We start from the raw sequence: 26,629 nt of genomic DNA on the forward strand, positions 1-26,629 counted from the left end.
TACGGTAACTGCACGTACAAACTGCCTCCATATCCTTCTCTCCTCCCCCCCCCCCGCCCCCGCCTTTTTTCATTTTATCCTTGCAACTTCCCTGAGTCTGAATGTTGGGCAATGTCATTCCCCTTCCACAGATAAGGAGAGATTTGGAGAGGTAAATGGGTATTGCAGGGACACAAGCCCAGAAAAATGATAGACCACACACTAGAACTCACACCTCTTCCAATGGTTACAAACGGCAAAAGAGGGGCCAAGAGGGTTCAGGAGTTGGAAAACCCTTCACTGGCTTCATCTGTTGGCGAATTTTTGCACCAAAAGGCTTCACTTAAACATTAATAATAAAATGGATCTTTCTACATCCAAGTCAGCACAAAACCATTTGTGGGGAGTGAGGTTTATTTCCTTGCTTACGTTTCTTCTTTGTAATTTCATCTTAAATATAACCGTCCATGCGGAGCGAAGGGTAGAATACGCAAATTACCACTTCTATTGCTTTCATGGGTTGGAGAATTGCGGCATTAAACAGAAGTATGATCAGTAGTTGGGGGTGGGAAGAAAGGTCTGGTGTGGGTCAGAGACCTATAGGCATTGCGGTTGGAGCCTCCGGGTCTCCCTTGAATAGCAATTTGATGAGAATAACATCAGACCATAGGGTTTAAATCCTGGCCCCTGGTAGGAAGGAGGGTTGGGGAAGAGCCAGCTCCACCACACAATGCCCAAGAGGGCATTGACTTGGGCCTTGACTTTGGGCCTCCGAATCTCCGTCAAACAAAAAACCCTACACGTCCTAGGGGTCTCAGCTCGGAGTCTGACCCCAGGTTTCGCTGGGACAAAACGGTCCCCGCCTGGGTGAGAAAGAGATCTTCTGGGGCCACGCCCTCCTTTGGGGCAGCGGGGGGCGGTGCCAACTAAACCCGCGAGTGAACCGCCCTAACTAGTTTGTCCCTGCGGCCGTCTCGTAGGCGACGCCCCGGCGCCCGGAGTCCTCCCCGCCTCCCATTGCCATGGCTGCCGGTGGCGGCGTCGCTCCTGCCGGCGAAGGTCTGCGTTACGCCGAGTATTCGCCGCCGGCGACCAAAAGGGCCGATGCGGACATCGACCACGGACTGGTGAGTCCCGCCGGCCGTTCCCGCCCGTCTCCGGGCCTGCCTGCTGGCACCCCGCGGACTCCTGCAGGCCGTGCGTCACTCCTCACCCCTCTCTCACTTCCGACGGTGGTAGTCCCGGCGTTCACGTCCTTGTGCCACCCCCTCTTTCGTGCGCCGAGCTGTGCTCTGTGCCGGGCGTGGACGAGTAGGCGTGTGTAGTCTCTGTTCCCTCAAGGAGCTTACAGTCTTGCGGGGAGATAGACCAGGAGACAGGCAGTTGCAGATACCGCGTGATAAGTACGGTAGGATGGATTCGCCGATCACCCATCATCCTAGGTAGGATGGATTCACCTATCGCCTAGAGTGGACCCCACTCCAGCCTTGCGGGGGTAAGGGGTGAAGTCAGAGGAGGCTTCTTGGAGAAAGACGGTTAAAAACTAAGATCTGAAGAATGAGTGGCAGATAACTCAGCGAAAGGAAGAGGAAAAAGTGTTTCAGGCACCGGTAGTAGTGTCTACAGAGTCGTAAGCCAGAGAAACAGGGCCCAGTTGGAAATTGCAAGTGGTTTCTTCAGGCTAAAATGCAGAGCTGGGAAAAGTAAGTGTCCAGTAGAAGCGTAATGCAAGCCACATACAGATCTTTAAGTTTTCTGTAGCCATTTTTAAAACGTGAAAAACAGGTGAAGTTAATTTAATTATCTTTTTAATGTTTATTTTTGAGAGAGAGAGAGAGCGGGGGAGGGGCAGAGAGAGAGGGAGACACAGAATCGGAAGTAGGCTCAAGGCTCTGAGCTGTCAACACAGAGCCTGATACGGGGCTCGAACTCACAAACCGGGAGATCATGACCTGAGCGGAAGTCGGATGTTTAACCGACTGAGCTACCCAGGTGCCCCAGGTGAATTTAGTTTTAACAATGTATTTTATTTAGCCCCGTGTATCCACGTTGATATTTTGACATGTAATCAATATAAAATTGTTGAGGTATTTTTTATTTGTATCCTTTTTTTATTGTACCAAGTCGTTGAAATCCAGTGTGTGTTTTACACTAATGGCACATCTTACCTGAGACTAGCCACATTTCAAGCGCTCAGCCACATGTAGCTAGTGGCTACATTATTAATCTGTGCAGTTGCCAGATATAAGTGGGGGCTAGAACATGCGAAGTATCTGATAAAACACGTGAACAAGTTAGGATATCCTGAGGGCAGTGATACCATTTTGATGAGCTTTAAGCAGAGAAGTGACGGGTTTGGCTGTTGTAAAGTTCTCTCAGGCTTTGTGTAAGAAGAGTGGAAGAAGTCTAGAAACATGGCTGTTTTGTTTCTTTTTCACGTAGCATTCCATGCTGTGCCAGCCTGCCATGATGTAGACCTTGCCTTTAGATGCACAGCACTTAACTGTCCCATACCCTTTGTTGACTACTGTACTGTGACATTTTTTATGTTGACCTGTCGTTTTCCGGTATTTTTCTAAGTTTCCTAAGAGCAGGGACTGGGGATTTTCTTCTAGTAACCGCTCACTTTGTGGGCACTCAGTTATCCTTACTTGATTAACTGATACATTTCTGGAGCGGTCAGATTGGGCTTGCCTGGGAAGGTTTCCGGAAGCAATGTGTTTTCATTCAACAGACACTTCTTGAATACTGCTAGGTACCAGTTATTATTCTAAGGCCTTGGGATAGGTGAGTAAACAAAACAGGTGAAAGTTTGAAGTAGTAAGCTCTGAGCTCTTGCTTATTTGAGTCATTTCATACCACAACCTTGGGAGGAAGGTTCTTTTTCTCATTTAAGAAATGAGGAGATTCAGAAAGTGGTAAGTAGGGGCGCCTGGGTGGCTCAGTCGGTTAAGCGTCCGACTTCAGCTCAGGTCATGATCTCACGGTTTGTGAGTTCGAGTCCCGCGTCGGGCTTTGTGCTGACAGCTCAGAGCCTGGAGCCCGCTTCAGATTCTGTGTCTGCCCCTCCCCTGCTCATGCTCTGTCTCTCTCTGTCTCAAAAATAAATAAAAACATTAAAAAAAAAAGTGGTAACTTACCCAGGATCATTGTCATAATAAGTAAGGGGCAGACCTAGGATTCCCTCTACCCTTCCACCGTGACTTGCTGACTTCTTAGAAATAAGGCTTTTTGAGGGTAATATTCAGTCTGTGATGTAGACCGGGTAAGTTCTTAGGTAGAGGAATCTCTTTATGGAGAATTGTAGAAATCTCAGTACTGGACCGACTTGCAAGGCAGTTGGCAGCTCTGGTATTTTGAAGATAGAAGTAATATTGGTGATCTTTCACATCTGTAGGTACTTCATTTGGAAGAGGGTATGTGTAGAATTTAAGATATCAGTTAGATGTCTTCAGTAGTCCAGGCACATGAAGGCTAAAGTGTGGGCCAGTGATTCTAAAGTGATTCCTGTCCTACCTAGTGCCCCCTTTTTTTATAATAAATATTTTGTAAAGTCTTCTGTAATATCCTAAAATGATCATCATAGACAATGAAATATACTCATAAAAATAACTTTTAAAAGTCAACGCAGTGCAGGGCACCTGGGTGGCTCAGTTGGTTAAGTGGCGTCTGACTCTTGTTTTCAGATTAGGTCATGATTGCACGGGTTCATGAGATCAAGCCCCGCGTGGGACTCTGCACTGACATCACAGAGCCTGCTTGGGATTCGGTCTTCGCTCTCTCTTCCTCCTTCACTCCCTCCCCCTCTCTCAAAATAAATCAATTAAAAAAAAAACAAACAACCAATGTAGTGCTTTAACTGAAACATAAAGGTGAAATATTTTATTAGAAAATAACAGGTTTGCTATTTAGGTATGTATGTAAATGCTCAGACATGATTATATTAGAAGATAAAATGAAGTAATCAATTGCTGGCATATTGCAAAGAATCACTATGAATGTGACAACTATAAATGCAGACTGATTTCACATGCATTCTGGCATTTCAGATACCGTAAGGGCCATCATCATTGACAAACTGATTTTTCCCAAATTTGTTAACAATGTGTGGTAAAATTTTGAACACAACAAAGTGGATACTTCCCTCAATTTACATAAATAATAGTTGCACTTCTGAAAAATTTGGTCTTCTTTAAAATAGCACAAAAATGGGGCGCCTGGGTGGCTCAGTCGGTTGAGCCTCTGACTTCGGCTCAGGTCACTATCTCGCGGTCCGTGAGTTCCAGCCCCGCGTCGGGCCCTGGGCTGATGGCTCAGAGCCTGGAGCCTGCTTCTGATTCTGTGTCTCCCTCTCTCTCTGCCCCTCCCCCGTTCATGCTCTGTCTCTCTCTGTCCCAATAAATAAATAAACGTTAAAAAGAAATTTTAAAATAGCACAAAAATGATATGTTTTATATATATTATAAAAGTTTAGACTAAGATGATCATAAATAAACTTTCCACCTACTTAATGCCCAGCAGATCTTTTAAAATCCTGAGGGATGCAGACAGTTCTCTGTTATACAGGGTTGTCTTACACATTTTAGGACTTCTAGGATGAATAGTTCCCCATCCACCAAATACCCTCCGTCCTATCCAAATGATTGTGACAACCAAAAGGTCCTCACAGATTTTCAAAATGTCCCTAAGGATCTGTTCTGCTTCTGTTGGAATCATTGGCCCAGGTAATGACCAATGATGTGTTCGAAGATAAGAGAACTGATAGTAATAATTTTGGGAGAGCTTGGAAGTACTGAAAGTGATGGGAAGCTGACAAAGAGTAAGTGTTAGGAAAAAAGAAACAACCCAGGAGTGGGACATATGGGTAATCTTAGGAAATAAAATAGTAAAAAATAAAATATCAAGGAGTTGAAGAAGAAATTTTTTACATTGTTTCTTAAAAAGATCCAATTTATTTTAAAGTTGTTGAAATATACTAAAGCAGCTGTAGATGTTAAATAACTCTTTCTCAGGTAAACTTCCCTTTAGAGACTAGGAATTAATGTGCAATAACCAGTTTAGGAGATTAAAAAGATAAAAATACAGGCAAAAATACCCGTGTCATACCTTGAATAAAATAGTAGCTTAAAATTAATTCTTTAATAGAGGTCATCGTCAGATTTTGCTTTGTAGCAAAACTGATTCTTATGAAAAAGTAGAGAAGAAACTTGAATGTTAGGAAGAGAATATTACCAGTTTTTATAGCATTTTGAAAAAAACCCGGTTTGTATGAAATGATAGCCTTCAGTTTTCAGTACTTTCCCAAAAAGTGTAACTCCTAGTGTCAGTAGCATAGTGTAACATGTAATTAGCCACATACACATTTCAGTATAGGCCAGCTTGGAAACGAAAACCTATCAAACATGTAAGTCATTAACTACTTACTACCAAAACAAATCACTTCTAGTATTTTTCATTGCAATTTGATTTAAAATGTTTACCTTGAAGCTTCCCTTTGAAGAAATCACATGACTTACATATCGTATATCCATATTTTTAATTTTATCTGATTTTTTCCCTCACTGTTATCATAAGCGGAGGTTATGATAACCTCCATGGGCTAAGCTCCATGGGCAGGGACTTTGCTTGCTGTCTGTGTTTTTCCAGCATTTATAATGGTGCCTGATATGTGATAAGCTTTCCAAAAAGAAATTGCTGAGTGAATAAATGTTATTCTGGAATGGGAAGGAATGAGAACTATTCTCTCAGTGAATGGAGTTAATAAGAATTTCCACTTGTCTCACCACTGAGTCCTACAAACAAAAATACAAACTTCAGCTGCCTAAAATGTAGCTTATTATGTTCTCTCCCCATACGAGCTGATTCTCTTCTTTCCCCTATCGTGAACAATGCCATTATCACTTCTGGTTTCTTCTCTATCTCCAGGTTTCTTCTGTTAGTTCGTTATCCTGATCTCTGATTTCTTTCTCTGACCTTGCCACTGCTATTGTTAGTCTTATCATCTCTCCCCTGGCCTATTGTAATAGCCTTTAAAAAGCAGTCCTCTTGGCTTCTGGTACTTTATCCTTTTTAAACTTCACACTGCCATCAGTTATTTTTATAACCTTTTTATAAGTGTACCATGGTCCAAACTTTCCTCAGGGTGGTATACAGGGCTTTCTATCAACTGACCCCCAAACAACTTACCCCAACCCTATTTTCCATTCCCCACACTGCACTGTACCCTGTGCTCTGACTTCACTTGGTGCGGTTTTCTCCTCTGTCTGAAATTCTTTGCCTGGCAAACTCCTGTTCATTTTGTGAGACTCAGGTTACTGATGTGAAGCCTTGCCTGACTCAAGTTCCCTCTCCCTAGTAATGTTTCCTCTTGTGTACTTCCTCAGAAAGTTGTACAGTTTTTTGAAATATTTCATATATCAAAATTATTCATCGTTGGGGTGCTAGGGTGGCTCAGTCAGTTAAGCATCCGACTCTTGATTTCGGCTCAGGTCATGACCTCACAGTTTGAGTTCAAGCCCTGTGTCAGACTCTATGCTGACAGTGCCGAGCCTGCTTGGGATTCTCTCTCTCCCTCTCTTTCTATGCCCCTTCTCTCTGCATGTGCACTCTCTCTCTCAAAATACATAAATAAACTTTAAAAAGTTACTCATCTTTGTATAAGCACCCAGGCTGTGAAGTCTTCTGAGCAAGAACTTTTTTATGCTTCTGTGATTGCACTGTAATTGACCCAGGGTAGTCACTTAATTGTTTATTAAATGAACAGCTATTAACTTTATTACTGTTGAGTGACTTAAACATGAATGTTTGATTCTGACATTGATGAATGTGTTTTTTCTGTAGGATTTCTCCTTTATGTTAGCCTCTGAGGAAGAACAGGAGTCTTTGTGTAACTTAGCACCGGGCCTGGTGCATGCTGAGTAAATGTTTGTATATGTATATGGTAAATGCTAAATAAATATTTGTGGTATGAGTGAATAGTCTCCATCTTTACTCTCTGCATCGCCAGTTCTGCCTCTTCCTGAGGCAGAATGATTTTTTTCCTTCTTAATTTCCCACTGGTACAGCTATTGTCTATCTTGAACTTAAGTGTTATAGTCTCCATAGAAGTTTCAGCATTTTATAACACTTTCAGGCAACTTATATTTATTGAGAAGGTTATTTACTGCTTATGCTGTTTTGGAAGAATAAAATGCCTTAGGGAATTAGTAAACAAATTTGAAGCTCTTTTTCCCCTCCTCCAGCAGTGGCAGTTGTGATGGAGTGAGCTGTTTTCCCAATTTTCAGAAATACTTGGATTCATAGTAGTGGAACATTTAAATTTTTTGGTTTGTTTGGTTTTTTTGTTTGTTTTTTTTCTGCTGAAGATTTGAAATTAGGTGACAGTAACAGATACCAGACTTGACCCACTTGTTGATTTGCTGGTATTTAAATAGTGCTTCTCCTTTTTGAAATATGTCTTTTAAACTAAGATTAGATAGCCTTCATAGGCAGGGACCAAGTTTTAAGGATCCTCATTCTCTCAGCTCTCAACATAGTACCAGTAACCTGGTTACTGCTCCATAAATTTTTATTGAATGCTTAAATTAGCAATTGAATGAAAACAACTGGATAGGAAAAAAATAGAAGATGAGAGAAATGTTTTATAGAATTATGAACTGATAGCCCTAAGGAATAAAAAAGAATAAGATAAATGAGACTCTCTTGTTTCACTTTTTAATGGTAAAGAGAGGGCTAAAATATAAGTAATAGTATGTGTAGTCAGAGTATACATAATACTCTGACTTCTGATGTGCTTTTCTAGGTTTTGGTAATTTTATTGCTTATTAACCTCCAATAACACAGTCTCCAACTCTGTTTTTAAAGTTTGTCAATTCAGTTTAATTAAAAAAATTTTGGGGGCACCTGGGTGGCTCAGTCGGTTAAGCGTCCGACTTCAGCTCAGGTCACAATCTTGCAGTCCGTGAGTTCAAGCCCCGCGTCGGGCTCTGGGCTGATGGCTCAGAGGCTGGAGCCTGCTTCCGATTCTGTGTCTCCCTCTCTCTCTGCCCCTCCCCCGTTCATGCTCTGTCTCTATCTGTCTCAAAAATAAATAAACGTTAAAAAAAAAATTAAAAAAAAATTTTTTTTGAACACCAAATATATGGAAGCTATATACTAGATGTCTGTGGGGAGGATGTGGATAAACCAGGATTGCCACTCTCAAGGACGGATGTCAGCAAATTTATTTTGTAGAGGGCTAAATAATATTTTAGGCTTTGCAGGCCATAGGATCTCTACTACACTACCGAACTCTGCCATTGTAAAGCAAAAAGTAGCCATAGATAATCCATAAATGTGGCTGTATTCCAAAAAAAACTATTCTAATAAAACTTTATTTTATTTATCCAACAAATAGTTGGAGGGCCGCATTTGGCCTGTGGGCTTTAAGTTTGCCTGTCACTGCTCGAGAAGGTAAATTGGATCAAATTTTTTTTTTTTTTAATTTTTTTTTCAACGTTTTTATTTATTTTTGGGACAGAGAGAGACAGAGCATGAACGGGGGAGGGGCAGAGAGAGGGAGACACAGAATCGGAAACAGGCTCCAGGTTCTGAGCCATCAGCCCAGAGCCTGACGCGGGGCTCGAACTCACGGACCGCGAGATCGTGACCTGGCTGAAGTCGGACGCTTAACCGACTGCGCCACCCAGGCGCCCCTGGATCAAATTTAAATACCTAATGCAAGACCGATTCTATTAAGTGCTGTCCTACTTTAAAACTCCTAGAAGAGAAAACGTGGGCAGCAATTTCTTTGATATTGGCCTTAGCAACATGTTTTAGATATGTCTCTTCGGGCAAGAGAGACAAAAGCAAAACTACCTAAATGTGAGCTACGGAGTCCCATTTTATTAGGTAAAGTACTGAGGCTAAGTGCTGTAGTAAGTACAAAGATGAATCAAACATGGGTTTCTCCTCAAGAGCCTTGAAAAATATCTCATTTTTCAAGAGAAGCTAGAAAGAGAGAAAACCAACTGTAGCTTATATTAAGGGGGGAAAAATAAGGGAAAATATGTTGGGATAAGATTGTGGATATACCTGAGTGGCAGGTTAAGGAACGAGTACCTTATCTATAGGCTGTTGCAGTTTTGTAGGAGCTGTGTGATCAGTAGTGGGCTTCAGGAAGATAAAGCCTAGGGCATTGTTCAAGAAGGGTAGAGGATAGAGAAGCAGAAGAGGGCAAGACCAGTTAAGATTGTATTACAGTGGACAGTCCTCTGGAGTCTAGAAGCCGTAATGGCAGCTGTAATAGTGGTGGTAGCTAAATGTTTTGTACCAGGTATTAGGCTAGTTCTTTAAATGCATGAACCAATTTAGTGCATGTAATAACCCTGTGAAACGTAGATACTGTTATAATCCCCCACTGATGGATGAACGAATCAAAGCTTAAAGCAGTGAAATAATTTGCCCAGGGCCACACAGTTGATGTGTGGATGAGCTCCAAAGGTGTTCTGCTTTATTTTCTTTTCTTTTTAATGTTTATTTATTTTTGAGAGAGAGCCAGAGCATGAGCAGGAGGGGGGCAGAGAGCGAGGGAGACACAGAATCCGAAGCAGTCTCCAGGCTCTGAGCTGTCAGCACTGAGCCCGACATGAGGCTCGAACTCACGAGCTGCAAGATCGTGACATGAGCTGAAGTCGGTCGCTTAACCAACTGAGCCACCCAGGCACCCCGGAATTCTGCTTTCTCTACTCTGCTTTTACTCCAAATATATTCCATCCCCATTGCCCTTCAACCTGTCTGTGTCCTCAAGGTCTTACTAGGAAAACAGACATATTTAAATTATGTAAAACAAAGGAAATGGAATGTAGAGAGTTGGTTTTACAGGTGAAGAGTTGTTGAGAAGATGGGATTGTGAGGCAGTGCAGAGGCTGAGAACAGGAAAAAGCCACTAGCGCTCTCCGGCTGCAGGGTCAAAAGGAAGAGGTGTTTTCATAACCACTGTTCTGTAACTAGACCGTGGGGGTCTGTGCAGGAGGGAGCTGGAGCCTCGGGACACGGCTGCTGTGAGAGCTGCTGCTACAAGGCAGAGGAAAGGGGAGAAATACCGTGGACTTCCCTTTTTCCCCACCCTCCTGTCTCCCACCATTGAGCCCCATTCATCAGACTCAACTGGAGCCGGGTGACACAGGAGCCTGCAGGACTCAGCTCTCCTCCCAAAAGAACAGAGTAGGGAAAAGCCGGGAAATGGACCAGTGAATGCAAACAGGTCTGGACCAACACACTCACTTTTATCTGTTTTCAGCTGTAAGGTGATTTGAATTTCACAGATGTGAGAAATTTGAAAGCATAGTCTCCTACCAGCAGTGTTACCAAACACTAGTTTATAAATGGTGTCCATTCCCTTAGCCCACAGGTCTATGTAACTCACAGCGTAAGACAGAGTATTTCAGGAACTCCATTTTCACTGTCTTATGTGCTCTGAATGTTATCTAAATGCTGTTAGGGATTCAATAAACATTATTAGCTCTCGTGAAAATCTAATCACATATAACATTTTTTTTCTTTTAAAATTAGATGTTTTTTCAACTACAGTTTTAGATTTACAGAAAAGTGAGAAGAGAGCACACAGAATACCCATGTACCCACACTCAGTTTCCCCTTTTAACATCTTGTGTTAGTATGGTACATTTCTTATAATTAATAAGCCATTGTCGCTTCATACATTATTAACCAGAGTCCCTACTTTATTCAGAATCTCTTGGTTTTTACCTACAGCCCTTCTAATGTATTCCAGGATCTCATCCAGGAGATCACATTACATGTAGTTTTCATGTCTCTTGGCTTCTCTTGGCCGACAGTTTCTCAGACTTGCCTTGTTTTTGATGCGCCTGACAGATTTGAGGAATGCTATTCCGATATTTTGTCGTGCCCCTCCACTGGAATTTGTCCATGTGGAAGGCACGTACTAGAAACATGATTTCTCACTATTTAGGTTCTCCTTGAACTAATCTGATGACGTAGCATTTGTCTGGTTTCTCCACTGTAAAGTTGGCTGTTTTTTCCCCTTTCCCTTCCCCTACTGGACTTTTTGAAAGGAAGTCACTATGTGTGGCCTACATTTAAGGAGTAGGGAGTTATGCTTCCCCTCCTTGAGGGTGGAGTTCTTTATGAAAGTACTTGGAATTTTTCTGCACAGGAGATTTGTCTCTTCTCCCCCATTTATTTATTTATTCCATCATGTATTTATATCGGCCCGGATTCATGGATATTTATACTTTGGGTTATAACAGTATTGTTTACTTTGTTGTTTAAATTATTCTTCCTTCGGCCTTGGTATCTCTTTCAGTTGGTTCCCATATACCTTTGACATACCTCATTATTGTGGAGTTTTTTTGAGCACTTCCTTACTTCTGGCACTATAAGGCGTTCTAGGCTTATTTTGTATATTTCTTGCTCCTGTCCTAGAATCAGCCATTTCTCTAAGAAGCCTTGTGTGTATAACATTTTATCTCATGGGAAACTTCATTCTGGGTCACAACTCTGGATCCTAATAGTTTCATTTTTATCCTCTTACCCAACTTGTCCCCATTTTCCTTATCTTCCTCTTGTGTAGCTGATGAAGTATGATAGTAAAAGATTTCCTTGTCTTGGAGTAAGTGGCTTTGCTTTTAGTCCACTAGAGAATGTGGCATTTCTCCTACAGCTTCAGCAATGCACTTTTTTGCTTTGTTGGTTTGGCTTTATTTTTGTTTTTCAATATCTGCCGACAGAGAGTGTCAGGGGATTGTGAAATCAGAGAGAGAGAGAGAGAGAGAGAGAGAGAGAGAGATTCATCAATTGTTCTGTATTTATCATTATATTTCAAGTTTGTTATAGTTTTACCAGGTCAGTGAACAGAAGTGCCTATGTCCAGGGATATGGTAAAATATCACATATTCCTCTAAGTAATTTATTATGGTCTTCCAGAGAATAATTCCACTTCCTTTTGGTATCTCTGGAATTTCACAATAACTATCATCACCATCACAACTGAAAAAATAGTTTTGGGGGTGCCTGGGTGGCTCAGTCAGTTAAAACGTCCGACTTCTGCTCAGGTCATACTCTCCTGGTTTGTTAGTTCGAGCCCACATCCGACTTCTGCTGTCAGTGCACGGCCCACTTTGGATCTTCTGTCCTCCTCTCTCTACCCCTTCCCCCGTCATGCTGTCTCTCTCCCTCAAAAATAAATAAACATTAAAAAATTAGTTTTGTATAGCAGGCATATAGAACTGAGGAGATAAGAACTAAGCCAGCCATGAAATCAGTTACAGATGGTACTACAAACAGCACTTTTCCCCTCAAATACTGCCTACATACAATGATGTTACAGTTTTATTCACCAAAAACTTTATTACTATATAGTATTTAATAATATTTCTAAATATATGGTTTTTGTAAAATTAGTAGATTTTTAAAGAGTAGATTTATTTTTTTTTAGAGAGAGAGAACATGAGCAGGGGAGAGGGACAGAGGGAGGGAGAGAGAGAGAGAGAATCTTTTATTTTTATTTATTTATTTATTTTAAAGAGAGAGCATGCAAGTAGGGGAGAGGGGCAGATGGAGAGAGAGAATCTTAAGCAGGCTCCACACTCAGCATGGAGTCTGATGCAGGGCTCAATCCTACAACCCTGCAATCATGACCTGAGCTGAAATCAAGAGTCAGACACTCAACTGACACCCCTTTTCCAATGTGTGGCTTGAACTCATGACCCTGAGATCAAGACCTGAGCTGATATCAAGAGTCGGACGCTTAAGCGACTGAGCCACCCAGGCACCCCTGTGAAGAATTTTAAATAGAAGTTTTAAAAAAGGCTCTGAATTGATACCCGGTTTGTATATTCCTTTAACTGATTCAGGGTAGCCCGTTTCAGCCTTTCCCTCCATTCTAGAAAACTTGTACTATTCTATTTAAACTACATGGAATATCATGTAGTTTAGAACTGTTGACTCATTCATTCTCATTTCTAAGTGTCAACACATCTATTTCTTTTTTTTTAATTTTTTAAAAATATTTATTTTTGAGAGAGAGAGACAGAGAGAGAGAGAGAGAGAGAGAGAGAAAGAAGGGTAGGGGCAGAGAGAGAGGGAGACACAGAATCTGAAGCAGGCTCCAGGCTCTGAGCTATCAGCACAGAGCCCAATGCAGGGCTTGAACTCTAAAACCGTGAGATCATGACCTGAGCTAAAGTTGGATGCTTAACCAACTGAGCCACCCAGGTGCCCCTAACACATCTATTTCTGATACTAAAGTTGTCTATATTGGTATCATAGAGTTTTTGACTCTGAGATTTTGTAGAGGATTACTTTTTCACTTTTGGGGGCGCCTGGGCATCCGACTTCAGCTCAGGTTGTGATCTCATATTTCGTGAGTTTGAGCCCTGTGTTGGGCTCTGTGCTAACAGCTCAGAGCCTGGAGCCTGCTTCGGATTCTGTGTCTCCCTCTCTCTCTGTCCCCCTCCCCCCCCCCCCCCCCCACTCACACTCTGTCTCTTTCTCTCAAAAATAAACATTAAAAATAAATAAAGGAGTTGTTGTTTTTTTAATTCACTTTTGGCCAGTACAAGTTTTTTTCCAGATTTGTTTGCCCCAAAACACTGCCTCTTAATCTTTTCAAATGTAAGTTCTTTTATAAAATGAAAAATTTCATACCTGTCTCCTCCTGCTTCCATAATGTTAGTAATATTTTCTATTTTTATTCATTGCATGTATGAAAAGAAGATAAAACTGTATGATATGCATGAATGTACTGACTGCATGATGTGCATGCAAATGGTTAAGGAGGAAGTAAACTAACAGTTAATGTCTGCTAAGTGCCAAACACTGTGATTACATTGTCCCATTTCTCATCATAACCCTGTGAAGTTAGATGCTACTTTTCTTACATATAAGAAAACCGAGGACCAAAGAGTTCTCAAGGTCATATAGCTAGTAAGTGGCAGGACTAGAATATGAAACCAATTTGACTTTGGAAGTCCTTGACTTTTTCACTAAATTATATTGCTGCTTCATCATTTAGATATCGGAAATTGATGAAATCCAACTCAAAGAAATGATTTATAGCCCTGATATTTGTGGTAATTTTCAGAGTCTTGAGATGCTTCAAGATAGTTTAAAATTCTTAAACCTTGAAGCAGAGTTAATTTTATCTCACCTTAACTCAGAAAGGAAGAAAAGAATACTGTGTAATGAAATTTAAGCTGTGAGTATTACCACTCTAAGAAATTGTTGCCTAAAGTAAAATAGGTTCTTGTAAGGGAGTAAAAGTAGCTTTTAGAAAGTGGCATGATTTGCCAAGCAAGAAGAATAAGCAAAGCTACAGAGTGTTGCAGGTAAGGTGTACATCAGGTGTAATCTAAGGGAGTTTAGGGAGTACTTGCCCAGGGCCTCTAAAGTCAGTGTAATAAAAGCTTGTAGGAGTACATGATAGAGAAGAGGCCAGCTAGAGATTCAGCAAGATCATTTTTATGCTCAGGGTGCAAACTTAAGTGCAAGGATAAAAAGGGAGATGCCAGAGATCATTGCATTTGTTTTTATTGGAGAGTGCCAGGAAGAATTTGTTTTTAAAGGTTATTTGTAAGTAGATAGGTCAGTGCATGTTTCACATATGCACTAATTTATTTAATTATCCCCTGTTGGGTATTCTAATTGTTTCCAACTTTTTATATTATGAATAGTGCAGTTATAAATATTCTCATATATAAGTTTTTATGCACCTCTCTGATTATTTTCTTAGTGTAATTTTTTCTAATTGTAGTTAGCCTAGTGTCTTGCATATATTTAAGGCTGTTGATTCCTATGCTGAAATTACTTTCAAGACAGATTGTCCCAATTTGCATTCCCAGCATCAGTTCATGAGATTGTTCATTGAGTTACTCCCTCAACAACTTGTAAGACTTTCAGTTGTTGGCTAAATTGTGTGCCTCTCATTAGTACTGGTCTTTATACTGAAAGAATGACAGAGTGCCACATGTTCCCATCCAGAAGAAAAGTTGAAGGAAATATGAGTAATTCCACTTATTTGCTTATTGAAGTGGTCAGTTTTATCCGCTTCCATACTTAAAAACTGAATGATTTTATATTAAATGTGACAGTATTGAAAATACAACTTATTGGGAGTGGGTGAGGGAATATAAAATTTTGTGAAAAAATAGGGAATTATGAGGAGTAAGGGCATCAAGGACTGGTGCTAGAATCTAGTTTGGCATGAAATAATTAAATGACATTATGTTCTCTAGGTCATTAAAAAACTAATAAATAGGATAAGACATTATAAGGTGTTTGTGAATGGGTGTTGAAGTCGGATAGGGATGTTTCATTGCCTGTGAGCTCACAGTGGAAAGATTGATGAATTTTTATAATCTTTTAAAAGAGCATGGCAATAATTTAATTTTTTTTAATGTTTATTATTTTTGGGAGAAATAGAGAGACAGAGTGCAAACAGGAGAGGGGCAGAGAGAAAGGGAGACACAGAATCCGAAGCAGGCTTCAGGCTCAGAGTTATCAGCACAGAGCCCAAGGCGGGGCTCGAACCCATGAAACACGAGCCGAAGTTGGATGCTTAACCGACTGAGCCACCCAGGTGCCCCATTTAAAAAAAAATTTTTTTTTAATGTTTATTATTTATTTTTGAGAGAAATAGAGTGCAAGCAGGAGAGGGCATGGCAATAATTTTGAATTGTTGCTTGAAGACATAGGGTCTGGTCTGGAATTAGGATACTTGTATTTTAGCCCAGGTGAAGACACTAATGACCAATGCTAAACCTTGGACAAGGAATGTCACTTTTTAGGACATCAGTGTCTTCCTATATAAAATGTGGGTTTTTCTATGTAATTCCTTTCAGCTCTATGATTGTGACATTGACTTACTGTATTAGTCAGAAACAACAACAAAACATTGGACACCCTATGGAAGCTGTTGGAAATAAAGCAAAACAGAAACATATCTTTTTGTATAAAAGTATGGTGTCTCTATATCTAGAATAATTTGTGTATTTCTGCTTGTACCTTTTAAAACAGTCAAATAGAAATGGAAATTTTCCAGGGGTGCCTGGGTGGCTCAGTGAGTAAAGTGTCCGACTTCGGCTCAGGTCATGATCTTACAGTTTGTGGGTTTGAGCCCCACATCAGGTTCTGGGCTGACAGCTCAGAGCCTGGAAGCTGCTTCAGATTCTGTGTTTTCTCTCTCTCTCTGCCCATCCCCCGCTTGTGCTCTGTCTCTCTTGCTCTCAAAAATAAATAATAAACATGAAAAAAACATTTTTATTTTTTCCTTTTTTAATGTTTGTTTGTTTATTTATTTATTTATTTATTTATTTATTTATTTATTTTCAATATATGAAATTTATTGTCAAATTGGTTTCCATACAACACCCAGTGCTCATCTCAAAAGATGCCCTCCTCAGTACCCATTACCCACCCTCCCCTCCCTCCCACCCCCCATCAACCCTCAGTTTGTTCTCAGTTGAAAAAAACATTTTTAAAGAGAAATGGAAACTTTCCAGAAAGAGATGTATTGAGGGGAGAAGTATGTATTGAGTGTGGAGGTGTGGGGAAGGGAAAGCTCATTTGAAGAAAGGCGAAATTTGTTTAGAACTGTAATTCAAGGATAGTTTAGAACTCTTAATTCAGGACATCACTGGACATGGAAGTAATTTAATAAAAGTACAGTAATAAAATGGTAAAGGATATCCATTGGGTAAAAAAGTCTCTGTCCTCCAAATTTTAGAAAACAGAACTGAGGATACTCCTTAAACATAAAAGAGATCAATTTAGGGCCAGCAAATTAAATAGCAGTGATGAACAAGTTAAAGTAACTCTTAGACCTAAATGAACCTTGAAGTGCCCAGAAGACCCAGCTTTTGAGAAGAGGTATATCTGAAGCTTCAGATCAAAGAACACATTTCAGAAGTTGTATTTATAGATTTGATGTGTTTAACATCAAGAGCTACAAAGGAAGAATACAGAGCCTATGATAGTTATTACTTTTTAATAGGTATTTTCCAAATGCTGTGGTTATTTTTCAGTATCATTCTGAGTTAGCTTTCTGATCAGAATTTTGCTTCAAAAATCTTGTCTGTTTTTGGTCTGTCTGCTTAATCTTGAGATGATTCCATATTGTTAAATAGATGGAAGGTTGACTTTATGTTTTATGAGTTGTCTGATCTAATCTGTTTAAAATATTCCATAGGTAACTAGTCTAATCTGTATTTAACATTTTATAGATATTTAATATATTCTATAGATGATCCCTGCCCTCTATCACACATACACATTGACTTGGGATGACCAAAGGTCACAATGAGTTAAGGGCAGAACCCTAGTCAGAAGTCAGGTTTCCCAGCTTCTAACCTTTATTTTGTCCCTATACTTTCCCTTTTTCCTCTTTGGCCTAACCTTGACTGTGTCCTTCAGCTTTATCTGGACTCTTCTCAGAAGCCATCTATTGCCCAGAAGCAGAGTACTCAATCAGCTGGCCATCTGTCTGTTTAACCATCTGTCCCCATATACATCCATCCTGTCAACTAACTACTAGCTTATTTAGCCCATACTATATTTTGGGAATATAAAGATGAATAAAGCCTACTTTTTGCTCTCTAGAGGCTCATGATTTAGTAAGGGAGACAATTCTGGGATCACAATGGAGAAATAAACTGGGAGATAGAGAGGTGGTATTGATGTTGGAATAGGGGAGATTCCAATGACATTGATTTCTTTCATATTTGAGAGTTTACTTGATCTTGCTGCCTGTCTAGAGTAGTTCCATTTTTCTTCTTTCCTGTTTAGTAGCTGAAAAGCCATGTTCGCAACACTCTTCTCTGTTAGGGATAAGGATTGATCATATCACCTTTTCGTGAAGGGTGGTGACATAGAAGGGCAGGGACTAGTGGAGTCAGTGAGGGTAGTGGGGATATGACTCAGGTACCTCTGCTCCCTTGCTCACAGCCAGCAGCTTCAGAGGAGAGAGAACTTATTTTGATAAAAAGTGCCGTGTTCCAGATACAGGGTTGGGACCAGCTCCTACGGAAAATGTGTAAGAGTAGGTACAGGTTTCTTATTGGCAGCCTCTGTCAAATATCTGCAAAAGCCCTCTTTCAGCCTCTCAATTCCATTGCTCCCTACTACATCAACGAAAATGAAATAAAGATATTAAAATGAAGTCTTCCCCTCTCAAGTTATATCTAGTGTTAAAGTGAAAGTTTTCACAAAATTTCTAATTCCAATTACTATATGATTATAATTTTATACGCATAGAATAGTTTTTAGTTAGTGCATCCTTGTTCCAAAATTTACTGATGAACTGTGTTAACACTAGCAAAGTATGTGTACTAGATTATTCTTAGCGCTCTGGTTATCTCAGTATAATTGTATAAAGCGGTGGATCTTAACTTCGATGTTCCCACATATTAATATAGCAACATGAGAAAATGGATGGGGTTTACAACCATGTGCTTTTGCAAGTAGCCTAGAGCATGCTTTATATGTGGTCCATAATCTGATTTAAAATCTGAGCCTAAGAATGGAAGTGTCCTATGCGTCAACTTTTGAGAATCATTGACAACTAGTATTAGCATACCTTTATTGTCCAAGAAGTATTTCTAGCTAAAAATCTAGTAAGTTTTAAAAGGAATTAAATATACTTATGGATAAATAAAATAATGAAAGCAAACTAGTAAAATTTGAAGGCATGCATGGTTTAAGATTGTGAATCAGTTTGTAACCTTTGTGAGGTCATCTTACTGATCTGTTTCTCTATCCCTACTGCAGTGTCTGGTCTGTAGTAGGTACCCAGATTAAATGTTTAAATGTTGATTTAATTGGTGAATAATATATGAATCAAGGGCATATGCCTAAAAGCTTTATTTTCTGGTCCTAAAGCAGAAATCTGTATCAGTCAGGATTTTCCAGAAAACAGAACCAAGTAGTATGTATTATTTATCTATTTATTTATTTTGATGATTTGGCTTAAATAGTTATGTGGACTGGCAAGTCTAAAATTTGTAGGTCGGGCCTGCAGGCTGGAAGCTTTCAGACAGCAGCTTATTCTTGAGGCAGAATTTCTGCTTCCTTAGGGAAACCTCAGTTTTGTTCTTAGTGCCTTTCAGCTGATTGTGTGAGGCCCACCAATATTGTCAAAGATAAATTTCTTTAAAGATAATATGCACTAGCCGCAGGTATGAAATACCTACACAATAGTGTTTAAATGACTGACGTAGCCAAATGGACATATGAAATGAACCATTACAGTGTCTTTAGGTTTAAGAACATGAAACCAAATGTACAGCCTGGTTTGGCAAACCTGTGATGAGCCCAGGAGCTCTTTGTGCTAGAGCTCCTAGCATCCAGGGCTAGGTTGATACTGGGGCAGGATTTTGACAAGCTATGTTGAATGTGAACAAAGAAAGCTGCTTATCTTATTAGGAAGAGGGGAGATAAGTTTTACATCAGTGGGTCACTGAAGAAATGCAAACTAGTACTTTAAGACTATTCTTAAGAAATCACTATTTACAGCAAGGATTTCAGTTTGGGGATTTTAATTATATTAGAAAGTGGAGAAATACTCAATTTGGCCATGCCTGAGTTTTGTTTCTTAACTGTGTTTGACTTTTGGCTTTGTTTTGTTTTATTTTGCTTTGTTTTTGTTTTGCCCTTTTATTTACTGTCTAGTCTTGTATAAATTAATGCTTGTCTATAGTTAAAAATAAATCGAGTGACTTAAAATTTTTTTAATGTTTTTATTTTATTTATTTTTAACGTTTATTTATTTTTGAGACAGAGAGAGACAGAGCATGAATGGGGAAGGGTCAGAGAGAGAGGGAGACACAGAATCTGAAACAGGCTCCAGGTTTTGAGCTGTCAGCACAGAGCCCTATGCAGGGCTCGAACTTACGGACTGCGAGATCATGACCTGAGCCGAAGTCGGACACTCAACTGACTGAGCCACCCAGGCACCCCAAAATATGTTTTTATTTGAGTTTTGAGAGAGAGAGAGAGAGAGAGGAAAGGAGGGTCAGAGAGAGAGGGAGACACAGAATCTGAAGCAGGCTCCAGGCTCTGAGCTCTCAGCACAGAGCCGGATGTGGGTCTCGAACCCGTGAACCGCGAGATCATGACCTGAGCTGAAGTTGGATGCTTAACCAACTGAGCCACCCATGCGCCCCTCAAGTGACCTTAAAGTGGAGGAAATACAGATGTAGTCAAGTTTTGCCTTCACTTTTTACGTAATTTAAGATTTTCAGGGGAATTGGTATTTTGAGAGAGGTTCAAGTGTGTTTGTTTTTGGCAATGGCTGGTAAAGGCAGGTAGATTAATGTGGACTAGTCCAATTTAGATATGATAGTCTGTGAAATTCATGCCAGCTTGAAGAATTTAGGGAAGGGTAATTGTAAAAATTATCTTCCTAATGTCATTTTATCATGTCTGACATTTTTTCTTGAATGTCAATTCTCTTCCTCTCTTTCTTTTGATCTGAATGTGCAATACTTTTCTTCCCCAAATTCTGCTGATTTGCCAGCAGTCTTTCTTGTTTCCTTTCTTTTTTCTTTTCCACTTATGTTGTCTAAATTCAAAGAGCTTTCTTTGTAGAAATTGAACCAAATAATAAGGCAGCATAAAACTCTGAGTTCAGCAGAAAGTGATTTGCTTGTGATTAACCCTTGAGAATTGAGAGTCACTGCAAGATAACAAAGAAAGAGTGTTTTTTGATACAACTTGCTCATTCTTCTTTTCCAATCGTAGACGAGACCTTTTTTTTTTCTCTCCAGTTGTTATGAATTCACATACTGCTTTGGTTGGGCTTTATGTATTATACTTATCACGGCATGGTTTTAGAAAAATAAGTACCGAAAGAGAGCTTATGGCCTCCCTTTCCTCTGACTGCAGTCCTGTCACAGACTTTACTCTCAGCAAAAAGGGAACTCATTTTCCAGTTGTTTAAGGCAAATAACCTTGACATCTCTTCTTACCCCCCAGCTTTATTGAGGTATAATTGACACATAAAAATTGTTTACATGTAAGGTATACATGCAATTTGATACACATCGTGAAATGATTACCACAATCAAACTAATTACCACATACATCACCTCACATTGTGTGTGTGGATATGTCTGGTGAGACACTCAAAGACCTACTCTTAGCAAAGTCAAGTGTAAAACTTAACTCATCTTATAACTAAAAATTTGACCAACATCACCCCCATTTCTCCTACCCCCAGCCTGGCAATCACTGTTCTACTCTGCTTCTGTGAGATCTTACAGTTTTGTCTTTCTGTGTCTGGCTTATTTCACTTTGCATAATGCCCTTAAGGCCCATCCACGTTGTTGCAAATGTTAGAATTTCCTTCTTTTTTGTGGGTGAATAATATCCCTCGTATATATACATATTTTCTTTATCCACTCATCTGTCAGTAGACACAGTCTCTCAACAAATCTTAATGCCTTTATCTTGAAAGTATATCCATGGCACAAAAACAGACACATAGACCAATGGAATAGAATAGAAACCCCAGAACTAGACCCACAAACGTATGGCCAACTCATCTTTGACAAAGCAGGAAAGAACATCCAATGGAAAAAAGACAGTCTCTTTAACAAATGGTGCTGGGAGAACTGGACAGCAACATGCAGAAGGTTGAAACTAGACCACTTTCTCACACCATTCACAAAAATAAACTCAAAATGGATAAAGGACCTGAATGTGAGACAGGAAACCATCAAAACCTTAGAGGAGAAAGCAGGAAGAGACCTCTCTGACCTCAGCCGTAGCAATCTCTTCCTCGACACATCCCCAAAGGCAAGGGAATTAAAAGCAAAAGTGAATTCCTGGGACCTTATGAAGATAAAAAGCTTCTGCACAACAAAGGAAACAACCAACAAAACTAAAAGGCAACCCACGGAATGGGAAAAGATATTTGCAAATGACATATCGGACAAAGGGCTAGTATCCAAAATCTATAAAGAGCTCACCAAACTCCACACCCGAAAAGCAAATAACCCAGTGAAGAAACGGGCAGAAAACATGAATAGACACTTCTCTAAAGAAGACATCCGGATGGCCAACAGGCACATGAAAAGATGTTCAGCGTCGCTCCTTATCAGGGAAATACAAATCAAAACCACACTCAGGTATCACCTCACGCCAGTCAGAGTGGCCAAAATGAACAAATCAGGAGACTATAGATGCTGGAGAGGATGTGGAGAAATGGGAACCCTCTTGCACTGTTGGTGGGAATGCAAATTGGTGCAGCCGCTCTGGAAAGCAGTGTGGAGGTTCCTCAGAAAATTAAAAATAGACCTACCCTATGACCCAGCAATAGCACTGCTAGGAATTTATCCAAGGGACACAGGAGTACTGATGCATAGGGGCACTTGTACCCCAATGTTCATAGCAGCACTCTCAACAATAGCCAAATTATGGAAAGAGCCTAAATGTCCATCAACTGATGAATGGATAAAGAAATTGTGGTTTATATACACAATGGAGTACTACGTGGCAATGAGAAAAAATGAAATATGGCCTTTTGTAGCAACGTGGATGGAACTGGAGAGTGTGATGCTAAGTGAAATAAGCCATACAGAGAAAGACAGATACCATATGGTTTCACTCTTATGTGGATCCTGAGAAACTTAAGAGAAACCCATGGGGGAGGGGAACAAAAAAAAAAAAAAAAAAAAAAAAGAGGTTACAGTGGGAGAGAGCCAAAGCATAAGAGACTGTTGAGAACTGAGAACAAACTAAGGGTTGATGGGGGGTGGGTGATGGGTACTGAGGAGGGCACCTTTTGGGATGAGCACTGGGTGTTGTATGGAAACCAATTTGACAATAAATTTCATATATAAATAAAAAAAAAAAAAAAAAAAAAGAAAGTATATCCAGAATCTGACCCCCCCCCCCCCCCCCCCCCGTCACTAATCACTTTGGTCCCAGCTACCATTATCTCTTGGATTATTTTAATAGGCTCCTAACGCATCTCCATACCTATGGCTTTGGGATTCTATTCTTAACATGACAACTAGTGGTCATTTTACAGTTCTAACTAAGATAATGTTAGGCCTCTTCTCAAAACAATCAAGTCTCCTATCACTCAGAGAGAAGTTAAAGTTTTTTATGTTGATCCTTAAGGCCTGACATGAGCTGTTCCCCATGTTATCTTCTGATCTCATTACCTTTTTCCTCCCACTTCTGCTCTGTGTACCCTGGCCTTCTGGGTATTCCTCAGGCACACTAGGTATATCCCTGCTTTGGGGCCTTCAAACTTGTTCCACCTGCCCAGTGATCTATCTTCCTTAAATAATGGCATGGCTTCTTGACTTCCTTCAGTTTTATTTTTGTTTTTTTCCAAAAATCACGTTTTCAGTGAATCTTTCCCTGCTTATTCTATCTAAATTTGCTGTTCTCAGTATATAAATACACATCCTTGTCTTTACCTGCTTAATATTCTCCATAGCACATAACACTTTCTATTGTCTCTTTTCCTGATTTATATTGTTTAATGTCTATTTCTTGTGCTAAAATGTAGCTTCAGAAGGATAAGGATTTTGTCTGATAAATCATCAGGACTTAGAATTGTGACTGGCATATAATATCGTAGGCACTCACTGAGTATTTATTGAAATCAGTCAACCAGTCAGAGATGAGAGATGGCCTCCAAATAGCTACTTGAAAAATATCTAACTCTTTTATTGGGAGTTTCTTTATTTTTCTTTGTATAACAACTCAATCATTTCTTCATGTTTTCCTATATGGACCTGTGGATTATCTTCACTTACGTAATGAAATTTACTGACGTACGACTTTTTACTTCATTTTCTTGGTCATCCATGAGACTTTTGGATATGTATTTATCTGGTTCAGGATGTTTAGAGACATGATTATGTGTTCTTTTCTTAATTAAATGTGACTGTCCTTGTCCATTATATTTTCCTATTTTGAATAAAATTCTATTCAGTAGCAGACACCAATGTAGTACACAAATCATACAAACTCCAAAAGGCATCTGGATAGTGGGGAACCTTCTTAAGGTCATTTTTATCTCATTATACAAGTTTTTGAAAACCTATTATGTACTGGATACTTCGTCAGATTTTGGAAATGCAAAGAGATAAACAGTCCCTACTTCCAGAAAGCTCATCTTTTAGGAGGGGTTGAAGTAGACAGATAAAACCATTATTAATAATGTATCATGTATTATAATAGATCTGTTAAATACCGTGAGAGCACTAGTGAGGGCACTAAAGAGGTTTGCTTGGGTGAGGAGGTGAATGGGGAGAGCTTCATTGGGAGATGACTTAAAGCTATTTGTTGAGGAATAAGTAGGGATTTTCCAGGTGGACTGAGCAGAGAGGAATAGAAAGGAGTAAAAGTAAAGAAGGACTAGCAGAGATCTGCTATTGTTTGCACAGTGTGCTCGTCATTTTTTATAATCTTGTCTCATAAATCATTTTGACCATCCTATGACGTAGGCATTCACATTGCCATTTTATTGATGAGGAAATGGGCCCAGACAGATCAGCTTAGGGTAATAGAACTGGTAAATGTTGGTTTGGATTTTGAACCTGATTAACTTTGAAGCCCATGTTTATCTATACATTCAGGAGTGGAATGTATGGATAATCAGGGTGGAAGATTGAGAGAGTTCATACCTGCTGCATGGATGAAAAACATGAAGGAAGTCTTATATAAAAAGTAAATATTTAGAATAGTAAAGGCAAAGAGGAATGGTATGAATTTGGGTTGAGGATGATGATGATACTGAACAGATTTGAAGGTCAGCAGACATCAGAAGCCATAATTTTCTACTGATGCCATTTAGTGTGGACATAAAACTTTTCTTTAGCCAGACTTAGCAGTCTAGGGAAAAGATTGTCTATGGTAACTCTCTAACCATTTTGAAACCAATCAATGATTTCATTGAGAAGTTACCATTCATTGGTTTCTGCATATGCTATTATGCATATGCCTGGACATTTTTTTTTTTTAATTTTTTTTTTCAACGTTTTTATTTATTTATGGGACAGACAGAGACAGAGCATGAACGGGGGAGGGGCAGAGAGAGAGGGAGACACAGAATCGGAAACAGGCTCCAGGCTCCGAGCCATCAGCCCAGAGCCTGACGCGGGGCTCGAACTCACGGACCGTGAGATCGTGACCTGGCTGAAGTCGGACGCTTAACCGACTGCGCCACCCGGGCGCCCCTTGCCTGGACATTTTAAAATTTAAAATATTCATACTTTGTGTATGGTCAAAGGTAATGCTTTATGAAAAGTGAAAACCGCTTTGTGGCATTTTTCACAGATATAATCTAAAATTGTCATGAATTTTTAAGACTTAATTAAATACCATTGGCCAATATCACATACATTTGTTATGTGTATACATATAGTCTTTGTTTTCCATGGTGACCATAATGAAATTGTTAAGAGCTGAATTTCCAAATTTGGTGCAAGTAGAATATTTTCTGTTTTCCTTATATATAGACCACTGTTCCCAAACACTAGTCTGGACTGGTTGTAAAGAATTAGTTGGTGGAATTTTTAACTGATTTGTAACTGATTTCTTTCTTAGGTGAACATTTTCCCCCCCAAGTTTTAATTTAAATTCCAGTTAGTTAACATATGGTGTAATATTAGTTTCAGGTATAGATTTTAGTGATTCATCACTTACATACAACACCTGGTGCTCATCACAAGTGCCGTCCTTAATCCCCATCACCTATTTAACCCATCCCCTTGCTCATCTCCCTTCCAGTAACCCTCAGTTTGTTCTGTATAGTTAACAGTCTGTTTCTTGGTTTGCCTCTCTCCTTTCCCATGTTCATTTTTTAAAAAGTTTGTTTGTTTGTTTTTTGAGAAGGCATGAGTGCACAATCAGGGGAGGGGCAGAGAGAGAGCGGGAGACACAGAATCCAAAGCAGGCTCAGCACAGAGCTGTCAACACAGAGCCTGACACTGGGCTCACACTCAGGAACCGGGAGATCATGACTTGAGCCAAAGTAGATGCTTAACTGACTGAGCCATCCAGGTGCTCACTGCACAGGTTCATTCGTTTTTTTTCTTAAATTCCACATAAGTTAAATTATATGGTATTTGTATTTCTTTTTTTTTTTTTATTTTTAAAAATTTTTTTTTCAACGTTTTTTATTTATTTTTGGGACAGAGAGAGACAGAGCATGAACGGGGGAGGGGCAGAGAGAGAGGGAGACACAGAATCAGAAACAGGCTCCAGGCTCTGAGCCATCAGCCCAGAGCCCGACGCGGGGCTCGAACTCACGGACCGCGAGATCGTGACCTGGCTGAAGTCGGACGCTTAACCGACTGCGCCACCCAGGCGCCCCGGTATTTGTATTTCTTATATGTGCACATTTTTATAGAAAGATCAGCTTCTTTAAGTATGTGCTAGCCTAATTTTGTACAGAAAAGAAAAATGTATCTAAGAATTTATTTAGATCTTCTGTATACCTAGAAAATAATAGCTGCTTTTCAAACCCATATACATCTGAATCTTCAGAGAAAATCTTTCAAAACTAAAACTTGCACAAGGCAGCTTTGTGGATATTTCTAAAAACAATAACAAAAATCCTTGTATAGCATCCATATTTACCATCTTATCTCTCCTATGTATGTATGACACCTGTGAC

The 26,629-nt window shown here is 39.8% G+C and overlaps 1 protein-coding gene across 1 annotated transcript in view; it reads left to right on the plus strand.

Moving 5' to 3' along the window:
- The first annotated feature begins 950 nt into the window (after window positions 1-950).
- Window positions 951-26,629, plus strand: part of DNAJC15 (DnaJ heat shock protein family (Hsp40) member C15) — a 72,355-nt gene continuing 46,676 nt past the window's right edge. Inside the window, exon 1 of the mRNA XM_025924875.2 lies at window positions 951-1,106. Coding sequence (XP_025780660.1) covers window positions 1,002-1,106 — 105 coding nt within the window. The 5' untranslated portion in view covers window positions 951-1,001. The remainder of the gene's footprint in view (window positions 1,107-26,629) is intronic.

The sequence above is a fragment of the Puma concolor genome, chromosome A1 (genome assembly GCF_028749965.1).
Source record: "Puma concolor isolate L17-30 chromosome A1, mPumCon1.1.hap2, whole genome shotgun sequence".
Taxonomy (NCBI): Eukaryota; Metazoa; Chordata; class Mammalia; order Carnivora; family Felidae; genus Puma; species Puma concolor.